General features: G+C 42.7%; 1 protein-coding gene across 7 annotated transcripts in view; it reads left to right on the top strand.

Moving 5' to 3' along the window:
• Positions 1-23262, top strand: part of KIF13A (kinesin family member 13A) — a 132391-nt gene that overhangs the window by 57159 nt on the left and 51970 nt on the right. For all 7 annotated transcript variants that reach the window (XM_075062864.1, XM_075062867.1, XM_075062862.1 and 4 more), the window contains exons 8-14: positions 6198-6309; positions 8049-8261; positions 11311-11421; positions 12694-12828; positions 20115-20245; positions 21955-22041; positions 22145-22311. In XM_075062864.1, the coding sequence (XP_074918965.1) occupies positions 6198-6309; positions 8049-8261; positions 11311-11421; positions 12694-12828; positions 20115-20245; positions 21955-22041; positions 22145-22311 (956 nt within the window). The remainder of the gene's footprint in view (positions 1-6197; positions 6310-8048; positions 8262-11310; positions 11422-12693; positions 12829-20114; positions 20246-21954; positions 22042-22144; positions 22312-23262) is intronic.

Here is a 23262-nt window from a genome sequence, read left to right as displayed (position 1 = left end):
GGAGCGGCAAACCGCGGCCAATGGGAGCTCTGATCTGCCAAACCTGCGGACGTGGCAGGTAAACAAGCGGGCCTGGCCCGGGTCTGCCAGGGGCTTTTCCTGAACAAGCGGTGGCCGTAGTTTGAGAACCACTGCATTAGAATATAGTCCATATTGATTGCTATATGTAAGTACTTTGGAAGAGAATATGAAAATAAAGGAAGGCAAAGCAATCTGACATGCATTTACAGGGCTGGGCAAACCCTACAGTACAAACGCATAAACCAAAAACTTTGCAGGGCGACTTCTGTGGCATCTAACCAGTTCCTGCAGATTTGCTTGGAAGTTCAGTTTCTACATAAAAGCAAACACTGTGGATGAAATAGACTCTTCTCCAGTCATATCCTCCCCTTCTCTCCACCACAGCTCATCCTACCTCAGGCACTCCTTTTATTTTTGGGAATGCTTTGGAGGGTAGGGATAGTTTGCTCCATCCCCATCAGCTGCAGAAATAACTTGCACTATATAAGTCTTAGGTCTTACTATCAGTGTATTAGACCCAGGAGTCTGCTTTCTGCAGAGAGCGCTTCTGTTTTGTTCTCAGAGGTAGTGCAACTCCTTTTAAAGGAGATGCACACATTGTGCTCTCTCACTGAAACTTTGTTTTTCTCTAGTTATTTTCCTTAACCTAAAATAAGTCATTCAGGCGTACAGTCATCCAGATATGACTTCTCTTTGTATATTAAAAAAACATAAGAAGATGGCCCTCTCCAGCCTTCCTTCCAGAGGATGCTGGGTGGCTACTTGTCTCCCCTCCATCAGGCCCCGTAACTTCTTCCTCGGTCCTTGCAAAGATCTTCAGAAGAGCTGAATGTGCCTGCTTCTCTCCCAGTAGAGTACTGGCTAGCATACTGACCATAGGGGCAGCAGTACCACAGTCCTTTGCAATGTATCTGGGGAATCTCTGGAAAACACGTAAGAGGCACAGACTAAATCAGCCATTGATTAATTTCTGCCAGGAGTTAAAGTACTCTTCTTAAACAGGCTGTAATTGCGATGCTTTTTAGTAAAACCACAGTTGTTGCTATCATAATTGTAACTACACCTCTACCCCAATATAACGTGTTCCTCAGAAGCCAAAAAATGTCACTGTGTTATAGGTGAGACTGTTATATTGGGGTAGGGAGAGGAACCGCTCCATGCTCCAGGTCACCTTCGCTCTGCCGCTGCTTCACTTCTCCCTCCCTCCCTTCTAGACTTGCCATGCCAATCAGCTGTTTGGCCCGGCAAGCCTTGGGGAGGGGGATCGGAGGGGTGGCGGCGCGCTCAGGGCAGGAGGCGGAGATGAGCTGGAGCAGGGAGCGGTTCCTCTGCGCCCCTCATTACTTGCTGCGGGCCTCCCTGGGGCCCGCCTGCCCCAGCTCACCTCCGCTCCGTCTCCTCCCACGAACGCGCCACAGCTCTGCTTCTTCTCCCTCTCTGAGGAACTGCTTGCGGTAACATGAATTCAGATATAACGAGGTAAAGCAGTGCCACCCCCCAGAGTGCTGCTTTACTGCATTATATCCGAATTTGTGTTATATTGGACCGCGTTATATCGAGGTAGAGGTGTACTAAGCAAGCCTTTGAAAACAAAATTTCCCACAATACTGTGTTCTGAGTAGCTTCCATAATACTAGGAGCAGTAGCTGGGTTCTGTTTACTAAATGTCAATGAAAACCGTATGAAAATGGGCTGAAACTATGCCATTCACTGCAGCACTCTCCACTCTGATAAGCAAGCACCACCTCTACCACTGCAGACTCAGGCACTTGTTTCGAATGTGCAGGCCTCCAACTGCACAATAACAAGTGAGCCCAGTCATGCATAAGGAAAAAGGGATGTTGAAAATGTGAAACCCACAGAAGCGACTTTCTTTCATGTATTCTGCACCAGGCTGCCAAGTGAACTTACTCTTTCTGAACTGTCCCAGCTTATTGGGTGGTGGTGGTGGTTTTTGTTAAAGGGCATTATGTAAGCAATATCAGACAACAACATGTAGATTAGATTAAAGTAATTACACGTCTCCGGTGCATTGTGAGTTATGAGGCAAAGTAGACACTGGAATCGTGTAATTATATTTATTGCAGACATTTCTCATAATACTTCCCTTACAATGTTTAGACAATGGCTTTTGTTACAATTTCTTCATTTGTATTTTTAAGGAACGTTCATTTTGATATTATTACATTTGTTAACAATTAGCTGTATAAAACAGGTTGTATTTTATTATTATTATTAATAATACCTAGCTCTTGTGTAGCAGTTTTCATTGGTAAATCTCAAAGCTTCTTACAAAAGAGGTCACTATTGTTATCCCCATTTTACAGCTGTGGGAACTCAGGTACAGAGGTGAAGTGACTTGCCCAGCAGGTGACTGGCAGATGTAGGAATAGAACCAGAGCTTCCGAGGCAGTTCAGTGCTTTGTCCACTAGACCACACTGCCTAGTTACAGCCATTTTTCTGAAGCAGCAATAAAGTGTTAAATCTTTAATGCTGTGTTAATAAGCGACTATTTGTTTCGCTAAAATAAGTGCCCCTTTAATAAAGCCTGGTTAAATTAGTTGGCTTTACATAGGGCCTTTGAGGAGCAGTTTTGGATGCAGAGGTTGCTTTAGTGCAGGGGTCAGCAACCTACAGCACGCATGCCAAAGGTGGCGTGCGAGCCAGTTTTGCCTGGGACCTGGCTGCCAGCAGGGGTCCCGGCTGCCGGCTGAGTGAGCAGAACCCCAGGCTGGCAGGAGGCTGAGCGGGACCGGGGGCCTACGGCCAGGACCCCAAACTGGTGGCAGGCGTGGCCCCTGGCTCCCCCCCACCATGCTCGGATTCTGCGGCCCCTGGGAATGTGAGCCATTGGGGTGCAGGGCCCTGGGCCTGCTGCAGGAGGGGCAGTGGCAGCGGCTCACTCTCCCAGGAGTCACAGAGTCTGAGGGGGGCGCCCGCATGCATCTGCTGCAGGAGCCCGCTGGCTCCCCCATCACCGTGCTCAGGTTCTGTGGCTCCCGGAAGTGTGAGCCGCTATCACCCCTTCCACAGCTCTCCCCCTCCGGCTGCCTCAGCTTTCTACATGGAGTTTTGCTCCACATGGAGCCAGCGTCTGACTGGCATGGGAATGGTCAGGGGAGTCCCGGGGGACAGTCACGGAGCAGGGAGAGGGTTGGATGGGTCGGGAATTCTGGGGGTCCTGTCAGGGGGCAGGAAGTGGTTGGATGAGGCATGGGAGTCCCAGGGGTATGTCTGAGGGCGGGGGTGTGGATAAGGGTTGGGGCAGTCAGGGGACAGGTAGTGGGTAGGATCCTAGAGGGGCAGTTAGGGTGTGGGGAAGTCTCAGGAGTTGGGCAGTTAGGGGACAAGGAGCGGGGAGGCTTAGGTAGGGGGTGGGGTTCTGGGGGCAGTTAGGGGCAAGGGTCCCAGGCGGGGGCAGTCAGGGGACAAGGAGCAGGGGAGGGGTTTGGAGGTCCCAACTGGTGCAGTCGGGGTGGGAAGTGGGAGGGAGTGGATGGGGGTGGGGCTGGGGCAGGGATCTCCCCTCTTTTTTTGATTGTTGAAATATGGTAACCCTAGGTGAGTGGGGAGCTGGTGCCCACATACATCCACTGCAGCCTGCAGGAGCTCTGGGGGGTGCCGGTCTGCAGCCTGGGCAGGAGGGGCAGGGAGGCATAGCTGCTCCCCGCTAGCGGCGCTGCCACCTTTGCAAGGCTGCTGGCCTCCTGCACTGTGCCGGCTCCTCCATGGCTGGGACTCAGTGCTGCAACAAGCAGGACGCTCTGGCTCTCCAGTGCATCCGGAAGGCAGCTCCTCTCTGTTGAGCTTCTGCAGCGGCCCAAGCCTGGCTAAGCCAGTGAGTGGACTTGGGGCAGGGGTCACTGGGGTGGAGTGGGGAGGGCTGGCCCTGGGGTCTATAAAGGCTCATTGGGATTTGCCCCTCAATGAACCGATGTGCAAGGGGCGGGGGGAGGGGGCGGCAAGGTGGAAGTTTCACCTAGGGTGCAAAATATCCTTGCACTGGCCCTGCCCCAGGGGGTGCGTTCGCCCCAGGTTAAGAACCACTGCACTAAACTGACAAGATCTGCATTTTAATTTAATTTTAAATGAAGCTTCTTAAACATTTTAAAAAACTTGTTTACTTTACATACAACAATAGTTTATAAACTTAGAGACAGACCTTCTAAAAACACTAAAATGTATTACCGGCACGCGAAACCTTAAATTAGAGTGAATAAATGAAGATTCGGCATACCATGTCTGAAAGGTTGCTGACCCTTGCTTTAGTGTTTTCCTTGGGACTACTTGCTTGGGTGAAACTTTTCCCACTTTCTCTTGTTTTTATATTTCTCCTTATTCCTAGGGGTCTTCTGTTTTTGTCACTGTTCCTCTAGCTGATAGATATTCAACAGCACACCCTTAAGAGTCTGCTATTGGTGCTCCTTAATTGTCTTGGGAGGTTGGTCTGGAGCAATGTGTGGCACCCTAATATTTGCTATCTTCACAGCCTCTGGAAATGAGAGATTAGGGATCCAGGGATCAGTTTTCCCTGACAGTACTGCAAAGGCTGGTGTACTTTCACTTATACAACAATTTAAAATTAAAATACCCCTTTGTGCTGCATGATATGGTCATTCATACACTGGTATTCTATGTACAGATAGGCAAATATACATGCTAGGACAGGGGTGGCTAACCTGTGCCTGAGAAGGAGCCAGAATTTGCCAATGTACATTGCCAAAGAGCCATAGTAATATGTCAGCAGCCCCCCATCACCTTCCCCACCCGCTCTCAGCACCTCCTGCCCATCAGCAGTCCCAACGATCAGCACCTCCCTCTCCCTCCCCACACCTCCTGATCAGATGTTTCGTGGTGTGGAGGCTCTGGAGAGGGGGGAGGAGTGAGGGCATAGCAGGCTCAGGGGAGGGGGCGGGAAGGGGTGGAGTGGGGGGCAGGGCCAGAGGTTGAGCCGTGAGCACCCCCAGCACATCAGAAGGTTGGTGCCTGTAGCTCCAGCCCTAGAGTCAGTGCCTATACAAGGACCTGCATGTTAACTTCTGAAGAGCCGCATGTGGCTCCAGAGCCACAGGTTGGCCACCCCTGTGCTAGGATGTATGAGCATAGGAAAAATTGACATGTCCCTCCCTAAATCTTATTTCCTTCTACTCCTTTGTCTATACTCCATCCATGCCTCCTCTCATAACATCCCAGTATGTCCTTCTGCTACACGATATTGGAACATCTTCCATAAGAGTTGTAACAGTTGGAACTCTTTCAGATCTTTCATTAAAGCACTTTTAGGCAATATCTTTTGATCATTATTTACTGCTTTTATTGCAATAACACTCAAAGGCCCCAATCAGGGTCATGGCCTCATTCTGATAGGCACTGTGCCAAGATCCACTGTTCCTGCATCTAAGGGCTTGTTTACACTTACAGTGCTGCAGTGTATAGTGATGGCGCTGCCTACACATGTATATGATGTGTAAGTACGAATGTAAAAACATATCTATATAGTATATTAAAATACGTAAATATAAGTAGAATATATAAAGGGCCAACTATTCCCACCTGCTTCTCAATCCAATCAGCATTAATTAGTTGATTCTTTGTAAAGGGTTTATGTGCGGATTGGGAACATGGTGGTGGGAGTAAGAATCTTTGCTTTAAAACAAGACTAACTTCCTATTTTGCTTTAACTATTTTGTCAATCTAATTTAGGCCTAGAACCTGCATACATTTATGCACATGCTTAAGCATGTGAGTAGTTCTGTTGTCTTCAGTCCCTCTTATTCAGCTCTACAGTGCCATCAGCAGTGCTTAATGAAGTATTAAGGCAAAAGGTCTCTTATCTTTGGACTTTAGCCTCTGAGGAAGGGTACATAAGATGCTGTAACCTCACATACTGAAATATTTGAAATATTGTAATATTTTAACTGAGCTCCAGACTTTCGGGTTTAGTCTCATTAGGTTGCAGTATGGAATCCTAGGCAACCACTTAGACTGCTTTCTGAATCCAATTCTCTTTTTATAAATATGGTTACTTTAACAGGGATCTTTAGAAACTGTATATGAACAACTGCAAACCACAGAGTCTAGTTCTCTTTCAGGTCGTCCTCCTCTTCTGCATTTTACCAAATCCTGTTGTTTGGAATATATATACAAAGCTAATAATGTTTTTCTATTTTCTTAGGTCACTCTCAACACTGGGATTGGTTATATCATCACTTGCTGATCAAGCAGCAGGAAAGGGGAAAAACAAATTTGTGCCTTATAGAGATTCTGTACTCACCTGGCTTCTCAAGGTAACGCATGGTCTCATTTCACCCTGTAGACCAGTGGTTTTCAAACTTTCTGAGCTAAACCCCCCTTTGACTTATAATTTGTAGTTGCCCCCACTCCCCAACCCAGACAAGAGAGACCCACAGACTCGGTGGCCCACTCAGGTGAGTCGGGGTGGAGGTGGCACGCTGTCTCTGAGCCCTGCTGTGCAGGGCTGCCCAAGCCGTGCCATGTGGGGCACATCCAAGCCTCTGCTGCTGCCCTAGATGGAGCACAGTGTGGGTCCTGCGAGGGGCATTATGGTCACACACAGGGGAGCAGGGCTCTGAGCTGCACCCAGGAAAGTGTGCGGTGAGCCTGTGAATGCCAAACTCTGAACAGGCAGGCAGTTGAGCAAGCCATCTTCTACACAGTGAGCCACTGAGTGCCCTGGCTTTGCACCCCACAGTGACTCCTGCTTCGAGGTCTGGCTGCAGCAGGGGTGGAGAAGGAGCCACAGTGATCCTGAAGTAACACAGCTTGGGTGGTACTGATGGCGCCTCCTTCCTGGGCTGCGCCCGGATTGCCTGTGGCTTGCCAGGACAGCTGCAGTCATGGGCAGGGAATAACCTTCCGTGACACATGTGGCTGCCCACGGCAGGTGGAGATCCCACCCTTCTGCCGCAGCACTGGCCCGCAGGCCCCTGTCTGGACTTCTTTACCCTGTTTGAAGGTTGACAGGTTCCATCACCCGGGGGAAACCACACTACACTGACGTGGGCTGGGGAGTCTGTCTGTAACCCGCTCAAGCAGACCCAGGTGGCAGGAACCTATAGGCAGAGGGCAGCTCTGCAGAAGCACTTTGGGCACCTCATGCAGCTCTGGGACAATACAAGCCCCATCCCACATCCCTCATCTTTGGTCCCAGGAGCCACTGTCCATGCAGCCCCCCCAGCACTTCCTCTCTCCCCACACTTATCTGTGGCTCAAAATAGCAGCCTGTTTGACTGTGGTGCTAAATGCTGTGAGAACAGGAGTGTGAAGTCATCACGGGGTCTGCTATTGGAGTACAGCCATCCCTGTCACATGAGTGGGGAAGTGGTGGGATCTATGTGCAGGTTGGAGGAGCTGCTCTTCATTCCCAATCTAGGCAGAAGTGCATCGTTGGTCTTGCCACTGCCTGCTCCTCTCCATGACGGTCATGAGCAAAAAGACACAAATTTCCTACATGTTGTTTCCTACCTTCCTGAGCCACCTCAAGAGGGGGTTGGGTATTGGGAGGGGCCGGCCCTGCGCTGGACTCCCCCGGACATTCCTCCGCACTCCTGTGGAAAGATATGCCCCACAGTTTGAAAACCTCTGTTATAGACAAACTGTAAGCATGATGTTTTGTGGGATCAGAGCATACAGTTTGTGTGCACACACCAGGTCTTGATTTTTAATGAGCTGGGGAGTGGCTTCTGCTACCGACTTCTTTCCACAGTACTAGGAACAGATTCTCTACTGCTTTTTTGCTCTCCCAGCAGTGATATCTTATTACCTACGGTACTAATCTGTAATAGGGTCATGTCTAATGCACTGAGACCTAGAAATTGTTTGAGTTATAGATCAGATTCAAATTAATCAGTGCACTTTGGTGTCTAAATAGATGTGATTCATATTCTTTGCAAGGGCACATTATGACTACACATTCTTTGCAAGGGCACATTATGACTACAGAGAGCATGGGGTACGTTTTAATCTGTCCTGTATTCCTCAAACTTTCGAAGATTATGCTTTACAGGACAACTTGGGAGGAAACAGCCAAACTGCTATGATAGCCACAATTAGCCCATCAGCTGACAATTATGAAGAAACGCTCTCTACGCTGAGATATGCAGACAGAGCCAAAAGGATAGTTAATCATGCTGTGGTAAATGAAGATCCAAATGCCAGGGTCATTCGAGAACTACGTGAAGAAGTGGAAAAACTGAAAGAACAGCTCTCGCAAGCTGAGGTAAAGTAATTTGGAGCTCTGTGTATCTAGAATTCTCTAAGGAAATGTCAAGTATGTTGATAGGAATTTAGTTCTGTGTGTAGTTCTTACAACAAAGTATGGAAAGTGAGATTGCTATGTTAATTATATTGTAAGTCATTAACTTGGTTTTTTGAAATAAGCTGAAATATCTGATGGTTCATGGGCCTCTTATAAGCATACACTGGGTTGTACAGAAGGTGTACTTTGTCAAACTAGATCCTTTCCTGAAGAACTTAATCTAAAGGCACAAGTAGATTCTGTGTAGTACAGCACAGAACGGACAGTGACCTGTGATCATAGTAGGTTTTCAGCTTTTTTGTGTGTTGGCTTTTTTTTTTTTTAAGAAGTGGGATGTAGCTTGATTAAGTTAAATGGGGCAGTAAAAGACAGTCAGGAGACAAAACACTTAAGTGAACTGGTTTGCTGTGACCGCTGCCTATTATGCTAATAGTAATGGTCTCCCTATTAACCTGGTTTTCCCCCATCTATATGTTGTTTTCACATCTTGTCTCCTACATAGATTGTGTGCTCTGTATGATATAGGTGTGCGTGTGTGTGCCTCTGTGTGTGTGACCCTTTCCAGACTACTGTACCCTTTTCAGGAGTCTTGCATACCCTAAGTTTCACCCCACTTAAAGACTATTTGCTTACAAAATCAGACATAGAAATACAAAAGTGTCACAGCACACTGTTATTGAAAAATTGCTTACTTCCTCATTTGTATTTTATAATTATAAGGTAAATCAGTTGGAATATAAATATTGTACTTACATTTCAGTATATAGAGCAGTATAAACAAATAATTGTATTAAATTTTAGTTTGTACTAACTTTGCTAGTGTTTTTTATGTAGCCTGTTGTAAAACTAGGCAAATATCTAGACAAGTTGATGTGCCCTCTAGAAAATCTCTCCATACCAGCAGGAGTACGTGTACCCCCGGTTGAGAACCACTGGCCGTATGGCATTTAGGTTCTGATCACTGAGCCCTCTCAGTACTATAGCTTTGGACAAGCATGAAGAATAGGAGATGAGATTAGAGATGAATCTGAGGGTGGATTTGTGTAATGTAAGCAGGAAAGAGAAGCTAGTGTAGAGGTTGTTAAAGAAGATATATGAACCTGAAATGGCCAAGTTTCCATGAACACCTGTTTTTCTTTGCACTGTAGACTATTGACTGTGTCCATAAATAATAATAATAAAAATGCCTAATTTTACCTGTTCATCTAACAATTTAAAAAAAAAATCAGGTTAAATTAATTGGTTTTGTATTGAACTGTCATTTGTGTTCATGGTATGTGAGCGACCTCTGACTGAATACTGTTGTCAAGCAGTGTTGGAATAGTCGCATTGGTCTCAGGATATTAGAGAGACAAGGTGAGTGAGGTAATATCTTTTATTGGATCAACTTCAGGATGATCTGATGAGATGAGGTTTCAGGTCTGGGAAATGTTCTCAATGTGTGTCACAGCTAAATACAAGGTGGAACAGATTGTTTAGCATAAATGGTTAACATTTACTTCATTTTTGAATGGTCCCTTGAAATACGGGTTTCCTCAAAGGAAATCTGTACAACACCTTCAAAAGAGGAGCCATGGAGCTTAAATTCAGAACTTTGCGAGACACTAAAAATCATTGACTGAATGGAGAAACTGGAATTATGGCTCATTACAGCAATCTATAACCCACTTACCCGCCCACCATCACCTTTTTTCCTTTCATCCCTATAATTGGAGATGTGTTAATGGGCCACTTACCTTGAATGGTCCCTTGATATATATTATGGTAACTACTTATGCTAAACAATCCGTTCCATATTGTATTTAGCTGTGGCACTCTGCGTATTTCTACACTGCAATCAAACCCCCTGGTTGGCCCATACCAGCTGACTTGGGATAAGGGACTACTTAATTGCAGGGTAGATGTTCGTGCTTGGGTTGAAGCCCAGGCTCCAGGACTCTGCAAGATGGGAGGGTCCCAGAGCTCAGGCTGCAGCCTGAATATCTACGTCGCAATTAAACATCCCCTTTGCACAAACCCCATGAGCCCGAGTTGGCTGACATGGGCCAGCTTGTGAATGTCTAATTGTAGTGTGGATATACCCTCTCAGTACATTTCCCAGACCTGAAGAAGAGCTTTTGGTAAACTCGAAAGCTCTTCTATCTCATCAGTAGAAGTTGGTCCAATAAAATATTTTACCTCACCTACTTTGTCTCTCTGTTGTCAAGGATGTATTTGAAGCTACCTAAAAGTGCTCTGAATTTACCCAAAATTACCTGTTGTCTTGTCTGACTAAATTATGGAACTTTCAAGCTTACTGTTCTCCTACTCTTTTACTGACACCGAAGAATCATGAGAAACAAAAATACCTACTGATTTTTTTCTGATCACATGGATGGTCTCACCACCTTTTTTAATTGCTTTTTGACAATCATTAAGGTGAGACGCCTCTCCTAGTCCTAGAGCACATCTGCTATTGCTTTATACCCACTGCCTGTCCCAGTTTTCATCTTCAGTCCTCAATTTTTCTATAATTGACTAGGACACCTACAAAATCAGAATAGGCAAAATATTAGGAACTCTACATGTGTCCTGAATCTAGTGAAGGCATTTAATCCAAATAGTTATAAGAAGAATAAATTAAAGAAGAGTGATTGAGAATCTCCAAGTACAAAGGAATAACTTAGATATTTTTGTTTGCATATAGTCACACAGTTTTTGCATAAATAACTTGGATCATATCTTCAGCTTTGATAAATCTGCATAGCTCTGTTGACTCTGGTGGAGCTACCTAGATTTGCACCAGCTGAAAATTTGTTCTATTATTGTCCGCTTCTTTCAGTGCTCAACTAGGAATCTATCTCACCTGTTCACAGTTTCCCCTGTAAAATTAACTCAACAAAAAAAGGAAAAATCCTGTCATGGCTCGATTGGTAATTATTGCTACCTTGCTAAAACCAGATTGAGCAGAGTTATTTTATGTATGATGATATTTTAAAATTGTAATAATTTTCTTCTCCTCAACATTAAGGCCCTGAAAGCACCAGAGCTGAAGGAAAAATTGGAAGAATCTGAAAAACTGATAAAAGAACTTACAGTCACATGGGAGGAAAAGCTAAGGAAAACAGAAGAAATTGCACAGGTGGTCCAGATACTTTAACTACTGAGATTTGGATCCTGAGCTGGTGTAAATTGACATAACTATATAGACTTTAATGGATCTTTGCTGACTTACAATAGCTGAGAGTCTGGCCATGGATATTGCTGTTTCCTACTCCCTTACTTCTGTGGGGCACCTTCTCTTGGTCTTTCATCCTTTTCTGTATTTTCCATTTTGTTTATCATTTCATTCAACGTTTCATCCAGAATACAGTGTAACTTGCTAACAGTGATAGTTTCATTAGAATCGATTTAATGGAATCACTGCCATGCTAGCTAAAGTCCACTATATGTACTTAAAACAAATGGCAGTGTGTATAGACCATTTCGGATTTGTAAGACCAAAGTAGGAATATGAATATAATGGGTGAAATTATAGCTTAATTCAGAATTAAGATAACACAAATGAAGGCCAATTCAATTCTGAATGTGTCTACACAAGGGTTTACTGCAGTTTAACTGATCAACTTTTAATTCACACCTTTCGCTAATTTGGATTAATTTTTCTGAGTGTCCTTTTGTAGACAACCCTAACATTACCTTTGATTAGAAATTACAGAATTTTTAGATTTGTATGTATTTGCCATCATTTATGCTACTTGTTCTTTGTGGCTTGGAGAGTGAATGAGTCAGTTACACTTTCAAGTTCTCATGTATCAGCAGTATGTTATGATGTTTGAGTTGCAACTACTACAAAATAACATTTAGATCCAAACAAAAATACTATCGCTGAATTATTTACAAAATTGGAGAAATGTTTCTATTAGTAGTAGGTACTTTGTAGCTTTTTAAAAACAAAATAAAACTGAGCCCAAGCCCCTTTATGGAATGCCCCTAAACCTGAAATCATAGCTGCTAGTGTGCTTATCTTTCTAGTATTTGCATGTAATGTAGCAAATTTGCAATTGACACGATGAGACAGAACCTGATTCTGCAACCCATATAGTGCATAGTAGTTAGTTATGTGAGCAGTCCCACTGAAGTTGGTAGTACTACTTGCCTAAGTGCTTTTCAAAGTGAGTGAACATTGAAGGGATAGGTCATGGTGTATAACATTACAGTCTAAAGAAGAATACGGGGTATGATCATTGTCTATTTTAGTTAATCCTTTAACTGTAACTTAGGTGATAATACTTTTAGTAGCAGTGTCCTATGTGTAGATTGGTATTCAGCTTGACTCCTTGCTTTCATTTTAATTATTTTATTGTCTCAGCAAACTATAATATGTGAGATCAACCTTTTTGTGTGTTTGTAGGAGAGGCAAAGGCAACTAGAAAGCATGGGAATTTCCCTAGAGTCCTCTGGTATCAAGGTTGGGGATGACAAGTGTTACCTGGTTAATCTGAATGCAGACCCTGCACTCAATGAACTTTTGGTTTATTATTTAAAGGTAAGAATGCAAACAGGACATTGACATATTTAACAAATCATACTGAAGACCAATCTTGTTTTTAATTTCTGAAAGAATTCAGAATTTAGAGTGACAGACTCATAGGATTGGTTACAGCAAAGCAGAGTTGTCTTGATTTCCCCCTCAATTGCGTAGACTTATATTTTCCCTGGCACTTTAGCTCCATTGACTTCAGTGGGATAACTCCTGATTCACAATGGTGAGACAGGAGAACCAGGCTTAGTGTGTGCAAGTGTTATGTGAACTCCCGTGTTGCAGCCCCAGTTTTTCCAGCTGAAGACTAAATGTGACTCCCCTTTGGACTCCATCAGTACTACTTCCAAGAGGTTGATGTGAGGCACTCCTGCACAGCACTTGCAATTCCTTCCCTACCCATGAAGTGAGAATTGGATTCCAGGGATCAAATTTGGAAACTACCATCTGTCTAGCACCACAGTGTTTGATTTCTATACCATATTAGCATGGGCTAGTTCTAAGAAACAATTCAAGTATTCTGAACAATGGTTCCATAATTCATTCAATGACTCTATCAGATATCCTCCGTTGACGAGTAGAGAGGTTTTAGGGTAATTTTTGTTTCCACTGTCTGATACTGCGTATGTGCTCAGAGAGCCAAGCTGGGATCTTTTCCTTATGCATTTTAACCTGTAATAAAGTTTTTGCAGGCCAAACTAAGCTCCCAGTTACACCTGTGCAACTCCATTGTCTTCAGTAGATTTGCACAATGTAACTGATTGAAACTTGGTTCTGGATTCCATCACCCTCACTCACGTTGTGTAGTACTGTGCTTCCTAAATTGTCCCGTTGATTCTAATGGGAGTACTCACGAAGTAATGTACTACCCAGTATGTGTAAGGCTGGTAGAATCTGTCCGTTAGCAAGCAATTCTGATGATGCTAAAGAAGAAATAGGATCTAGCTTGCTTTCTTCTAGCTGCACTGGCTAACAGGAGCAAAAGGCAATAAAAACGTACTTTTGCTCTCTGAAGTGAGCAGATATCATTCTGAACACATATAGGGAGTAAATCTGTTTTTTTTAAACTTAATTTTCAGTTTCCGATTACAGAAAAACTTGTAGTCATATAGCTCTTAATATCCTTATATCAGTTAAAATATTATATCATGATAAACATTTAAAATACAGAAAGCCAGTTTAGTCAGTATGAAAGGGCCATTTTTGGTAATCACTCAAGAGTAAAAACACACTTTAAATGTAACATAATAAAGATGTTAAACATCAGAGTAATACATTTTTCCTAACTTTTTTCTTCATGACACTAACTTCTGTCCATTCCGGGTACTGGAGATGCTCTTTATTTCAGTGTGAAACAGTGTCAGTGCAAATCTTCTAATATATCAATATATGTAGGAAATGTTCTGACACTACAAGCACCCTCCCAAGTGAATGACAGAGGAAGCACTGTTCATTATAATACTTAGCTCTCTCATAGCTCTTTTGTCAGTATATCTCAGAATGCTTTACAAAAGGTCACTATCATTATCTGCATAATAGTCAGTTTCTATTCTAGATAAATGTTTAATGATAGGGAGCTTTTGTATTGTACTGTTTAAAAAGAAGGAAATCATAGATATAAATACACTGAAATGTTTCACACTTTTAATATTATCTTTGGTGAGCTGTGCAATGAGACTTGGAATTACGGTGTCTCCCTAGGGAAGTTGCAGAGGGCTTATCTGTGTTAGAAGTATTCGAGTATGGATGTAATACCTGTGGGGAATTGGTAGAGAAACCTGCCATGCACAAGCTTACAGAATGTTCTGGGGAGTGGACTAGACCAGTGTTTCTCAATGATGCAGTTGAGGAAGACTGCAAGCCAGTTCCTAGTATCAAACAGGTTGAGAAACTCTGGACTAGACTATCCACAAGGTTCTTTCCAGCCTTAGCTTTATCCATGGAGCTCCCATTGACATCAGCTGTGTAGTTAGGTGTTGGCATGTTGCTCCAGAAATTTAACCCTCTTCTTTGAGTAGTGTCTGTATTGGCGCTCCACTTTAGGTGAGTGTACACCACATGTGCCTTGCATTGGAGATTTTTTGTAGCAATGCCTATGTAGAGCACATGCGTGAGCTTAATGTCCTTGTGCCCTGCATCGAGGATATATAGAGCTGGGTGGGTAAACCACCCTCAGCTGCCTTAGCCAGAGATAGAGCATTTAATGTGCCCTCTTATATTGCTCAAAGCTTGTTCCTGCATCTAGTTATCTTTTTTTTCTTTCTTTCGTTATTTTTTTCTTATACCTAGTCCATTTGTTTATAATTCCTTCCCGTCCAGGAGTTTTTACTTTCAATTTCCCAGCTAGCCTGGAATAAACCAGGATCTCCAGACTTCAAATGTTGCCTCGCTTGCCAGGAAGCTCTCCCAATCAGTGGTGGGCATTCTTGGTGTATCTATTGCTTAGGGAAAGTGCATATCCCTCAGAAAGGTAGCATCTCCTCAGCATTTAAAAGCAGAGCTAGGAAGAATTGGGAGATAAAACTTAAGTTCTTAATGATGGAAGATTCTCTCTGTCCAGCCTCAGATCCAGGCCAGGAGACTGCACCCTGGCCATCTGCCTCTGAGCGAGCATAGCCCCGTCAATGTCTGCGCATTTGCCCAGACCTGCAGAATATAACCGAACAAATTCTTCTAAGTTTGCCGCCTTTATTGAGCACCTTCTGGCAGGACGTCATGAATAATTCCAATCCATTATTAATGAGGGTCAGCTGCTAGCTAGGACCTTGTTGCAAGCAATGATACAGTTGACACAGCAGCTTGTTCTATTTCTCAGCAGTGGTCATGTTTTGAACATCCTGGCTCTTAACTGACTGGGTTCCAGAGAAGGGTCTAAAATGCAGTAGAATATTTCCCCTATGAGCAATTAAAACTCTTTGCTGAATTCACTAATGAATCCTTGCACAACCTAAAGGATTCCAGGGTTACCTTGTGATTCCTTGAAATGTATACACTTGCACGCAAACAAAAGTTTAGCAGATTTCAAACGGCACGGAGCTCGTGTCCTATTGAATTTTCAGGATTTCAGAGCCCCTCAGAAAGAAGCTGAGGTTGTGAAAACAGAGCCTGCCTACTTGGTCTGCATTTACAACTCAATTATCTTCATCAAAGTGGCAGTTCTGACAGATTGGTTGAGGGTTTGGAACAACCTCACGTCATGTAGCTGCAGCCACACCATTCTACCTGTCTCTTCCCACTTTGGAGTCTCTCCACCATTTTCATTCTGCATAGCAGAACATTACATCATGGGTGTTGAGGTTCTAAGATCAGGTTACTCCATCCATTTAACTTCCCTTCCTTGTCCCTTTTCAGGAACTTCTCTTATGAGCAGTTCTGATATGGGTTCCTATGCATAGAAGATTCCCTTCTATGCATAGGAACCATAGAACCAGTTCCAGCTCAACACGGGAAGAGATATTAGTCCAAGTATTTTATGGTCCCAAAAAAGTACAGGGGCTGGGGACCGACTGTAGATTTAAGACTCTAAAACAACTTTGTGACAACACAAAAATTCAAGGTGGTGACTCTTGCACCTATTATTCCGTAGTTGGAGCCAGAGGATTCATTTTTGGTCCTTGGCTTTCAGGATACATATTTTTCATGTCAGGATTCATCCTTCTCACAAGAGATTCCATCAGGTTTCTGGTTGGTCAAGATTACTTCCAGTATCGTGTGCTTCCATTTGGCCTTTTTTTCTGCCCGAAGGGTGATATTGAAAGTATTGCCAGTGATTGCCGCTTATCTTCAACTAGGGATAATTGTTTTTCCATACCTCAATGATTGGCTGCTCAAGGACTGGTCTTAAAACAAGGTTCTCTCTATCACAAGGACAGCAGTGTCCTGGTTCCTTAGGATAGGTTTTCAGCACAACATGGAGAAATCCACTTTGAGCCCTGTGCAAATGATATAATTCAAAGGGGCCTCCTTAGATGCAGTATCACTCAGAGCTTACCTTCCCATGGACAGGTTCATGACATTAACAAACCTCATTTCAAAAATTCAAGTCAGTCCACAGACATCAACAAGAAATTTCCTTCAACTGCTCAGACAGCTTATACTTTTATGATGCGACATGCCAGATTATGCTGTGCTGTTTCCAGGGGTGGCTCAGGACCATTTATACCCACAAACAAATACAGACTGGTGTCAGAGACTGTCAATTGGTGGAAGAACCCAGGCAATCTTTGTGCAAGTGTTTCGTTAACTAGTCATCCTCAACCATCACCATAATGGCAGATGCCTCCTTGGTAGGTTTAGGGGACGGGGCATTTAGGGAAGCACATCATTCAAACCAAATGTTCTGCTAAGAAGCACGATTACACCTCAGCCTCCAGGGCAGTCTGGATTGTGTGGTCTCACTTCCTTCCATTAATCTGGGACAGATCCATCAAAATTACAACCAGCAAAATAGCCTGTATGTTCTACATCAACTGATGGGAGAGTGAAGGAGGAGGCGATCCCCTTCCCTTTGTGCAGAAGCAGTAAAGCTGTGGGATTGGTATATAGCCAATCACATCCTTATTTCAGCAACTTACCTTCCAGACCTACAAAACATCATAACCGACAATATAAGCAATGCTTCCTTCAAGATTACAAATGGGAAGTTGGACTCCTAGAGTCTCAATCGTATATTTCAGTCTTGAGGATTTCCAGAAGTGGATCTCTCTGCCATCCTTACCAACAGGCTATTTTGCTCAAGAGGAGGGTTAGGCCCTCACTCACTGGAAGATGTTTTCTTGTTCTGTGGACAAGAGGCCTTCTGTTTGTATTTCCTCCAGTGCCTCGATATTGAGAGTGATGAAGATGATCAAGGAAGACAAAACCAAGATCATATTAATCATTCCAGTGTGGCCCAGGCAGGCCTAGTATCCTTACCTGATTCTTCCCTCCGTTTGTCTGGTGATGAGTCTCTTGTCTCAAGACACTGCTCAGACTCTCCATCCCAACCAAGGAATCCTTTGCCTCAAGGTTTGATTACTTGAAGGTTCACAGGAATAGAGACTCCATGCTCTGCAGGGGTACAGTAAGTGGTATTAAACAGTAGGAAAAAGTCTGTGGAAAATATTTACCTGCAAAAATGGAAAAGATTTCATCACTAGTGTAACCAGCGACATCTTTCATCTGTTCATTCTCCTTTCTCTGCTGTTCTCAACTATCTGCTGCCATTAAAGCAGGGCCAGCTCCAGGTACCAGCTTAACACTTGGGGCGGCCACTCTGGAGAGGGGCGGCGCGTCCAGGTATTCGGCGGCAATTCAGCGGAGAGTCTCACGCTCCTGCTGGAAGCGAAGGACCTCCGGCTGAATTGCCGCAGATCGCGATTGTGGCTTTTTTTTTTTTTTTGGCTGCTTGGGGTGGCAAAACCGCTGGAGCCAGCCCTGCATTAAAGTCAGGATTATTTATGAGTTCCATTGGGGTTCACTTGGTTGCTATAATGGCTTTTGTTCCCCGGTTGAGGGATTCTCAGTGTTTGATTATCCCACCACAGCTTTTTCCCTCACGTTAGAGATCCCATCCTTGTATGGGATTTAAATTTCATATTCAAATGTCTTATAAAACCCCCTTTGGAACAGATGGCCACCTGTTCCCTTCTTCACCTCGCAGTGAAAACAGCCTTTTTGGTGGGCATCACTTCTGCTCAAAGAATTGGGGAAATGGGAGCTTTAATGGCAGACTCACCCTTTACAGTGTTTTCCAAGAACAAAAAATTAGTCTACCTCCTAAGTTTCTACCTAAGACATCGTCTGAATTCCACATCAATCAAGGCCTCAATCTCCAGTTTCCCCCCCCCAAACCATGTCAGACCAGGGAAAATTCTGCTTTCCATAATTTAGACAACAGTAGGGAACTAGTCTTCTATTTGGAAAGAACCAGACTATTTAGAAGTTTCCCAGGCTGTTTCGATTGCCATCGGAGCCAAAGGTACCACAGTTTCCAACCAGAGACTCATGAGGTAGATTTCTGGATATATTTTTTTTCTTGTTATGAACTTGCCAATATACAACCCCTTTTCTAGGATATTAGCCCATTCCATGAAGTTTTTTCTATCTCTATGGCATTACTCAAACACATCCCCATTGTTGAGATCTGCAAGGCTGCAGCTTGGACTTTAATACGTAGTTTTTCCAAGCACTAAGCGGTTATTCATTCATCTAGATGAGATGCTGTCCTTGGGAATCTGGTCTTTTCTTCAGTGTTGGAACTCTGCTCCGAAGCTCTCTACACCTCATGAGAGTTCTGCTCAGAAGTCACTTGAAGTGGAGCACTCATAGGGACAGTACTTGAAGTGGTAGTAAAGGTTACTCACTTTGGGCAGCAAATGTTCTTTGAGATGTGTGTCTGTGTGTATGTCTGTGGGTAGTCCACTACTGGCCCTCCTTCCCTTCTGTTTCAGAGTTTCTTTTGTATGACTTGATGGTGGAGAAGGAACTGAGGGCAATGCACCCGTAGAGCCCTATGTACCCTTGGAATATGGGGCACGAGGATGCGTAATGCACATGCATGGGCCAAACGGCCCTTACTACCAAAATTCTTGGATCAAAGGCACATGGAATGCAAGTGCCTCTGAAATGGAGCACCTATAGAGGGATGCAATTGAAACGCCAGTTACTGCACAATATGAGTAACCTCTCCATTTGGCCAGGGCTGCCCAGAGGGGGAGGCAAGTGGAGCAATTTCCCCCAGGGCCCCCACGAGAATATAGTATTCTACAGTATTGCAACTTTTTTTTATGGAAGGGGCCCCCGAAATTGCTTTGCCCCAGGCCCCCTGAATCCTCTGGGCAGCCCTGCATTTGAGTCAGATTCTAAGAGACAAAAGCAATGGAACTGAGTTGACTAATACAATTCTACTGTGCCCAAGTTTTTCAGCCCATGTTGTCCTTTCTTATGTACTATGGGAGAAAGCTACTTTTCCTTAGTATGTGCAGTAATGCATAGGCACCACAGAGACTTGTGAACATTTTAAATTAGAGTTAATTTGCTTCTGTGGTGTTTTATGATTTGTATAACAAAACTACTAAGATGAAATGCTGCATAGAAGAATTGGTTAGTTGCCTCTTTCAGTTTTACCTCTGTCAGACCAGCATCATTTTTGCTGTGTGGAAGTCCTCAGCATAGGATTTCAGAGTGTTGGTTATGCATTTTCCATTCTTGTTATGTTAATATTTTTGTTGTAAGTTGTATCTGATAAGTTATATAAAGGAGAGCAATTTGCTTGATTTTCATTGATGTTTTATTAATAACCTGTGAACCAGGACCACACCAGGGTTGGTGCAGACACCTCTCAGGACATACAACTCTTTGGTATAGGGATCCAACCAGAGCACTGTGAGATTGACATTGCATTAGATGGGGAAGTTTCTCTCACACCAAAAGAAAATGCAAGGTAAGGAATTTCAGCACACTTGCCCTGTACAGTGTTTGCTTCTCATCACCAAAAGGTGCGTGCATTCTTATTTTATTATGTCACAAATACTGTGTGCTCTGCTCAATATCCAGTTTCAATTCAAGTGATGTCAACAGAAACTTAAGACACAACGGACCTCCATGCCAAACAGGAAGTCTCCATGCTAGTTCTAGACAAACCATAATCAAGGAGCTCTTGGGAACAAGGATAGGATCATTGTTTACATAGATTCTGTGGAATAGGCAGGATGATAGAGATATACAGCTGCTGCTATTCTAACCTCTGGGATGGAATAGCTGCTTGTCGGTTGGTTGGATGGATGAATTATACCCCTGTGAATTCACTGTCTTAGGCTTCATGAGAATAGATAAATTTCATCCAAAGGCCTCAATTATAATAATACCCAGTAAATATACAGTAAATGTATGAATCGAGACTCTCTTCCCCCTTGTTTCTCTTTCAGAGTTATAGGAACATTCCATTTATAGGGATTGTTTCTTCTTTGCTACCATTTAAAGCTGTTCAACCTTGTAACATCACTTATGGCATGTGCAATAATTTCATACAAATACACTGCCTGTGATCTTACTGTGTAATTAATTTCACAGATATAGGCATTATATGGTAAACAAAAGGTTGAAGGATAATCTATTTTTCCAAGCCCTATCTTCTCTTTGTATTTTATAAAGTACACCAGCTAGATGTTATTCAGACTTATGGTGATAGAGTTACAGTACAAGGAGTTAGGAGTTTTTACTGGCAAGAACAGAGGAGCATGTCAGTGGAAAATCATATAACAATGTTTTGTTTGTGACTGATCTGAAATGCTTAAGTAGCTGTTTCTGGGATGTTTATATCAGCATAAACTTTGTTACCAGAGTTACAACTTTAAACAGAATGGATTATTTCATATCTGACACGTAAGATATTTGTGATACAAAACTGAATTCAGAACTCTGAATCTGAAGAGACAGTATTGCATTTAATCTAGGGCATTACATTTTAGAGGGAAATACTATTTGATTTCTTTTTCTGTTTTGAGCCACAGAAACAAGAACCAAACAATTCCATCTCACTTTTATGAATAAAGCTTAAATATAGATGACCCTATATGCCAATGCTGTTTTCCAAAATTTTTCAAAAAATAGAAAGTTTTGACTAATAGAAGCCCAGTTTATCAAAAGAATGAAATTCAGTGATATAAGGGATATGTATAAATAAATTATATAATATCTATGGTATGTATTAGCAATATTTACCATCTGTTAGACTAACCTGTTCCTTAGAGGTTTCCTTAGAAATGGCAAAATAACCATGCATAAGCTTTTTCTAATAGGGTTTAAATGTAAGTAGGTTCACAGACTATTTACAATGAACAGTCTGTGACCCAGTTTCTGGAATGTGCATGCAACTTTTTTTAATCACCAGCTATGAAACTAAAATAAAAGCCTCTTCCCCCTACTGTTTATAGTGCAGAGGTGCAACAGCAGCAGTTTTTCAAAGGCAATGGGAATTGATCTTTCATTAGCAGCTTTCACATTTACACTTTAATAAGAATTTTGTTAGTCTGTGTACGTTGTATTACATAAGATCTTGCATAGGTGTGGAAAATAGACTAGATGAACTTATAGGTATTTTCCATATATCATTTCTGTTATCTCACCAAAGTGGTCTTTTTGTTCTTTTAGATCCTGTGTAAATGGCACACTGGTATGTACTGCCACTCAGCTGTGGCATGGAGACCGAATCCTATGGGGAAACAACCACTTTTTTAGGTAATTTTATATTCCTTGATTTTCTTCCACTCGCACACTTATTTGCTTACCTATTTTCACTCTTGTTTTTAAAATCTTAAGTCACTTTTAAATTTTTAAATAGAATCAATCTGCCAAAGAGGAAGCGACGAGATTGGTTGAAAGACTTTGAAAAAGAAACCATGTTAGCAGAACATGATTTGGATGCAACTAGCGAAGCTTCTTCAGAACCAGATTACAACTATGAATTTGCACAAATGGAAGTTATAATGAAAACACTGAATAGTAATGGTAAGAGAATTGCCATATCAAGTGACGCACAATGGTTGTTTGGGTCCAATTTAAAAAAATCTTCTCAGATATATGAATTTAGGAGTTGCTGGAGCATATCCGTTATCCATCTAGTCCAGTATCCTCTCTGATAGAGGCCAATATTGAATGCTTCAGAGGAGGATGCAAGAAATGGAGTCCTGGATAATTATAGAATAAACTGCCCACAGGTGGAATTTCTTCCAGACCCCATCAATCAATGGTTAGCTCATCTTGGTTTTTATTCTTTCCACATTATTGTCCTAAATATTGTAACTGTGAACGATGATCATATAAATGTCTAATCCTTTTCTAAAACCTGCCGAACTCGTGACCACAATTACTTATGAAAGTGAAAATGTACTATAAATTTAACTTTGAAGTGTATTTTATGGCAATTTCATCTTTTTCCATCACATCCTGTTGATGTGATACCATAACATTGTTAACAAGACAGTAGCGAAACCAGAACAGGCATTTTGGCAAAATAATCAGCCAGCATGCTTTGACAGTTGTTAAACTCAGTATTTTATACAATCCTCATTTATTAAAATCTGTTAAAGGCTGTCTCATGCAGAAGAATCTCAATTTTTAGTGTTTAGCAAATTAGAACTGCTTGTATTGAAATATTAAAGCTCACATGCTACTTAATCCATTTTCTGCAGATATTGGAAATGTTACTTGAAATGAGAAAACTGTTGGCTTCCTGGATGTTACAAAGAATATTTTTCATACTGTGGTTTGTTCATGTAACAACTTTTAATGTGATCTGTAGTAGCAGATGTCTGGGAAGATCGTTCATTCGATCTTGTTGGGGAACTCCCTTTCTGGCATCAGTTAAATAGTAGTCTGAGTAATTTAGCAAACCCTTGTCTCAGTGATTCATCTTTAGAATTATTTCCTATACTTCCAAACACAATAGCATCTTTTCAT

Source organism: Chelonoidis abingdonii, chromosome 2 (genome assembly GCF_003597395.2).
Source record: "Chelonoidis abingdonii isolate Lonesome George chromosome 2, CheloAbing_2.0, whole genome shotgun sequence".
NCBI classification, from domain to species: Eukaryota; Metazoa; Chordata; order Testudines; family Testudinidae; genus Chelonoidis; species Chelonoidis abingdonii.
This window is presented reverse-complemented; position numbering and strand designations above follow the sequence as displayed.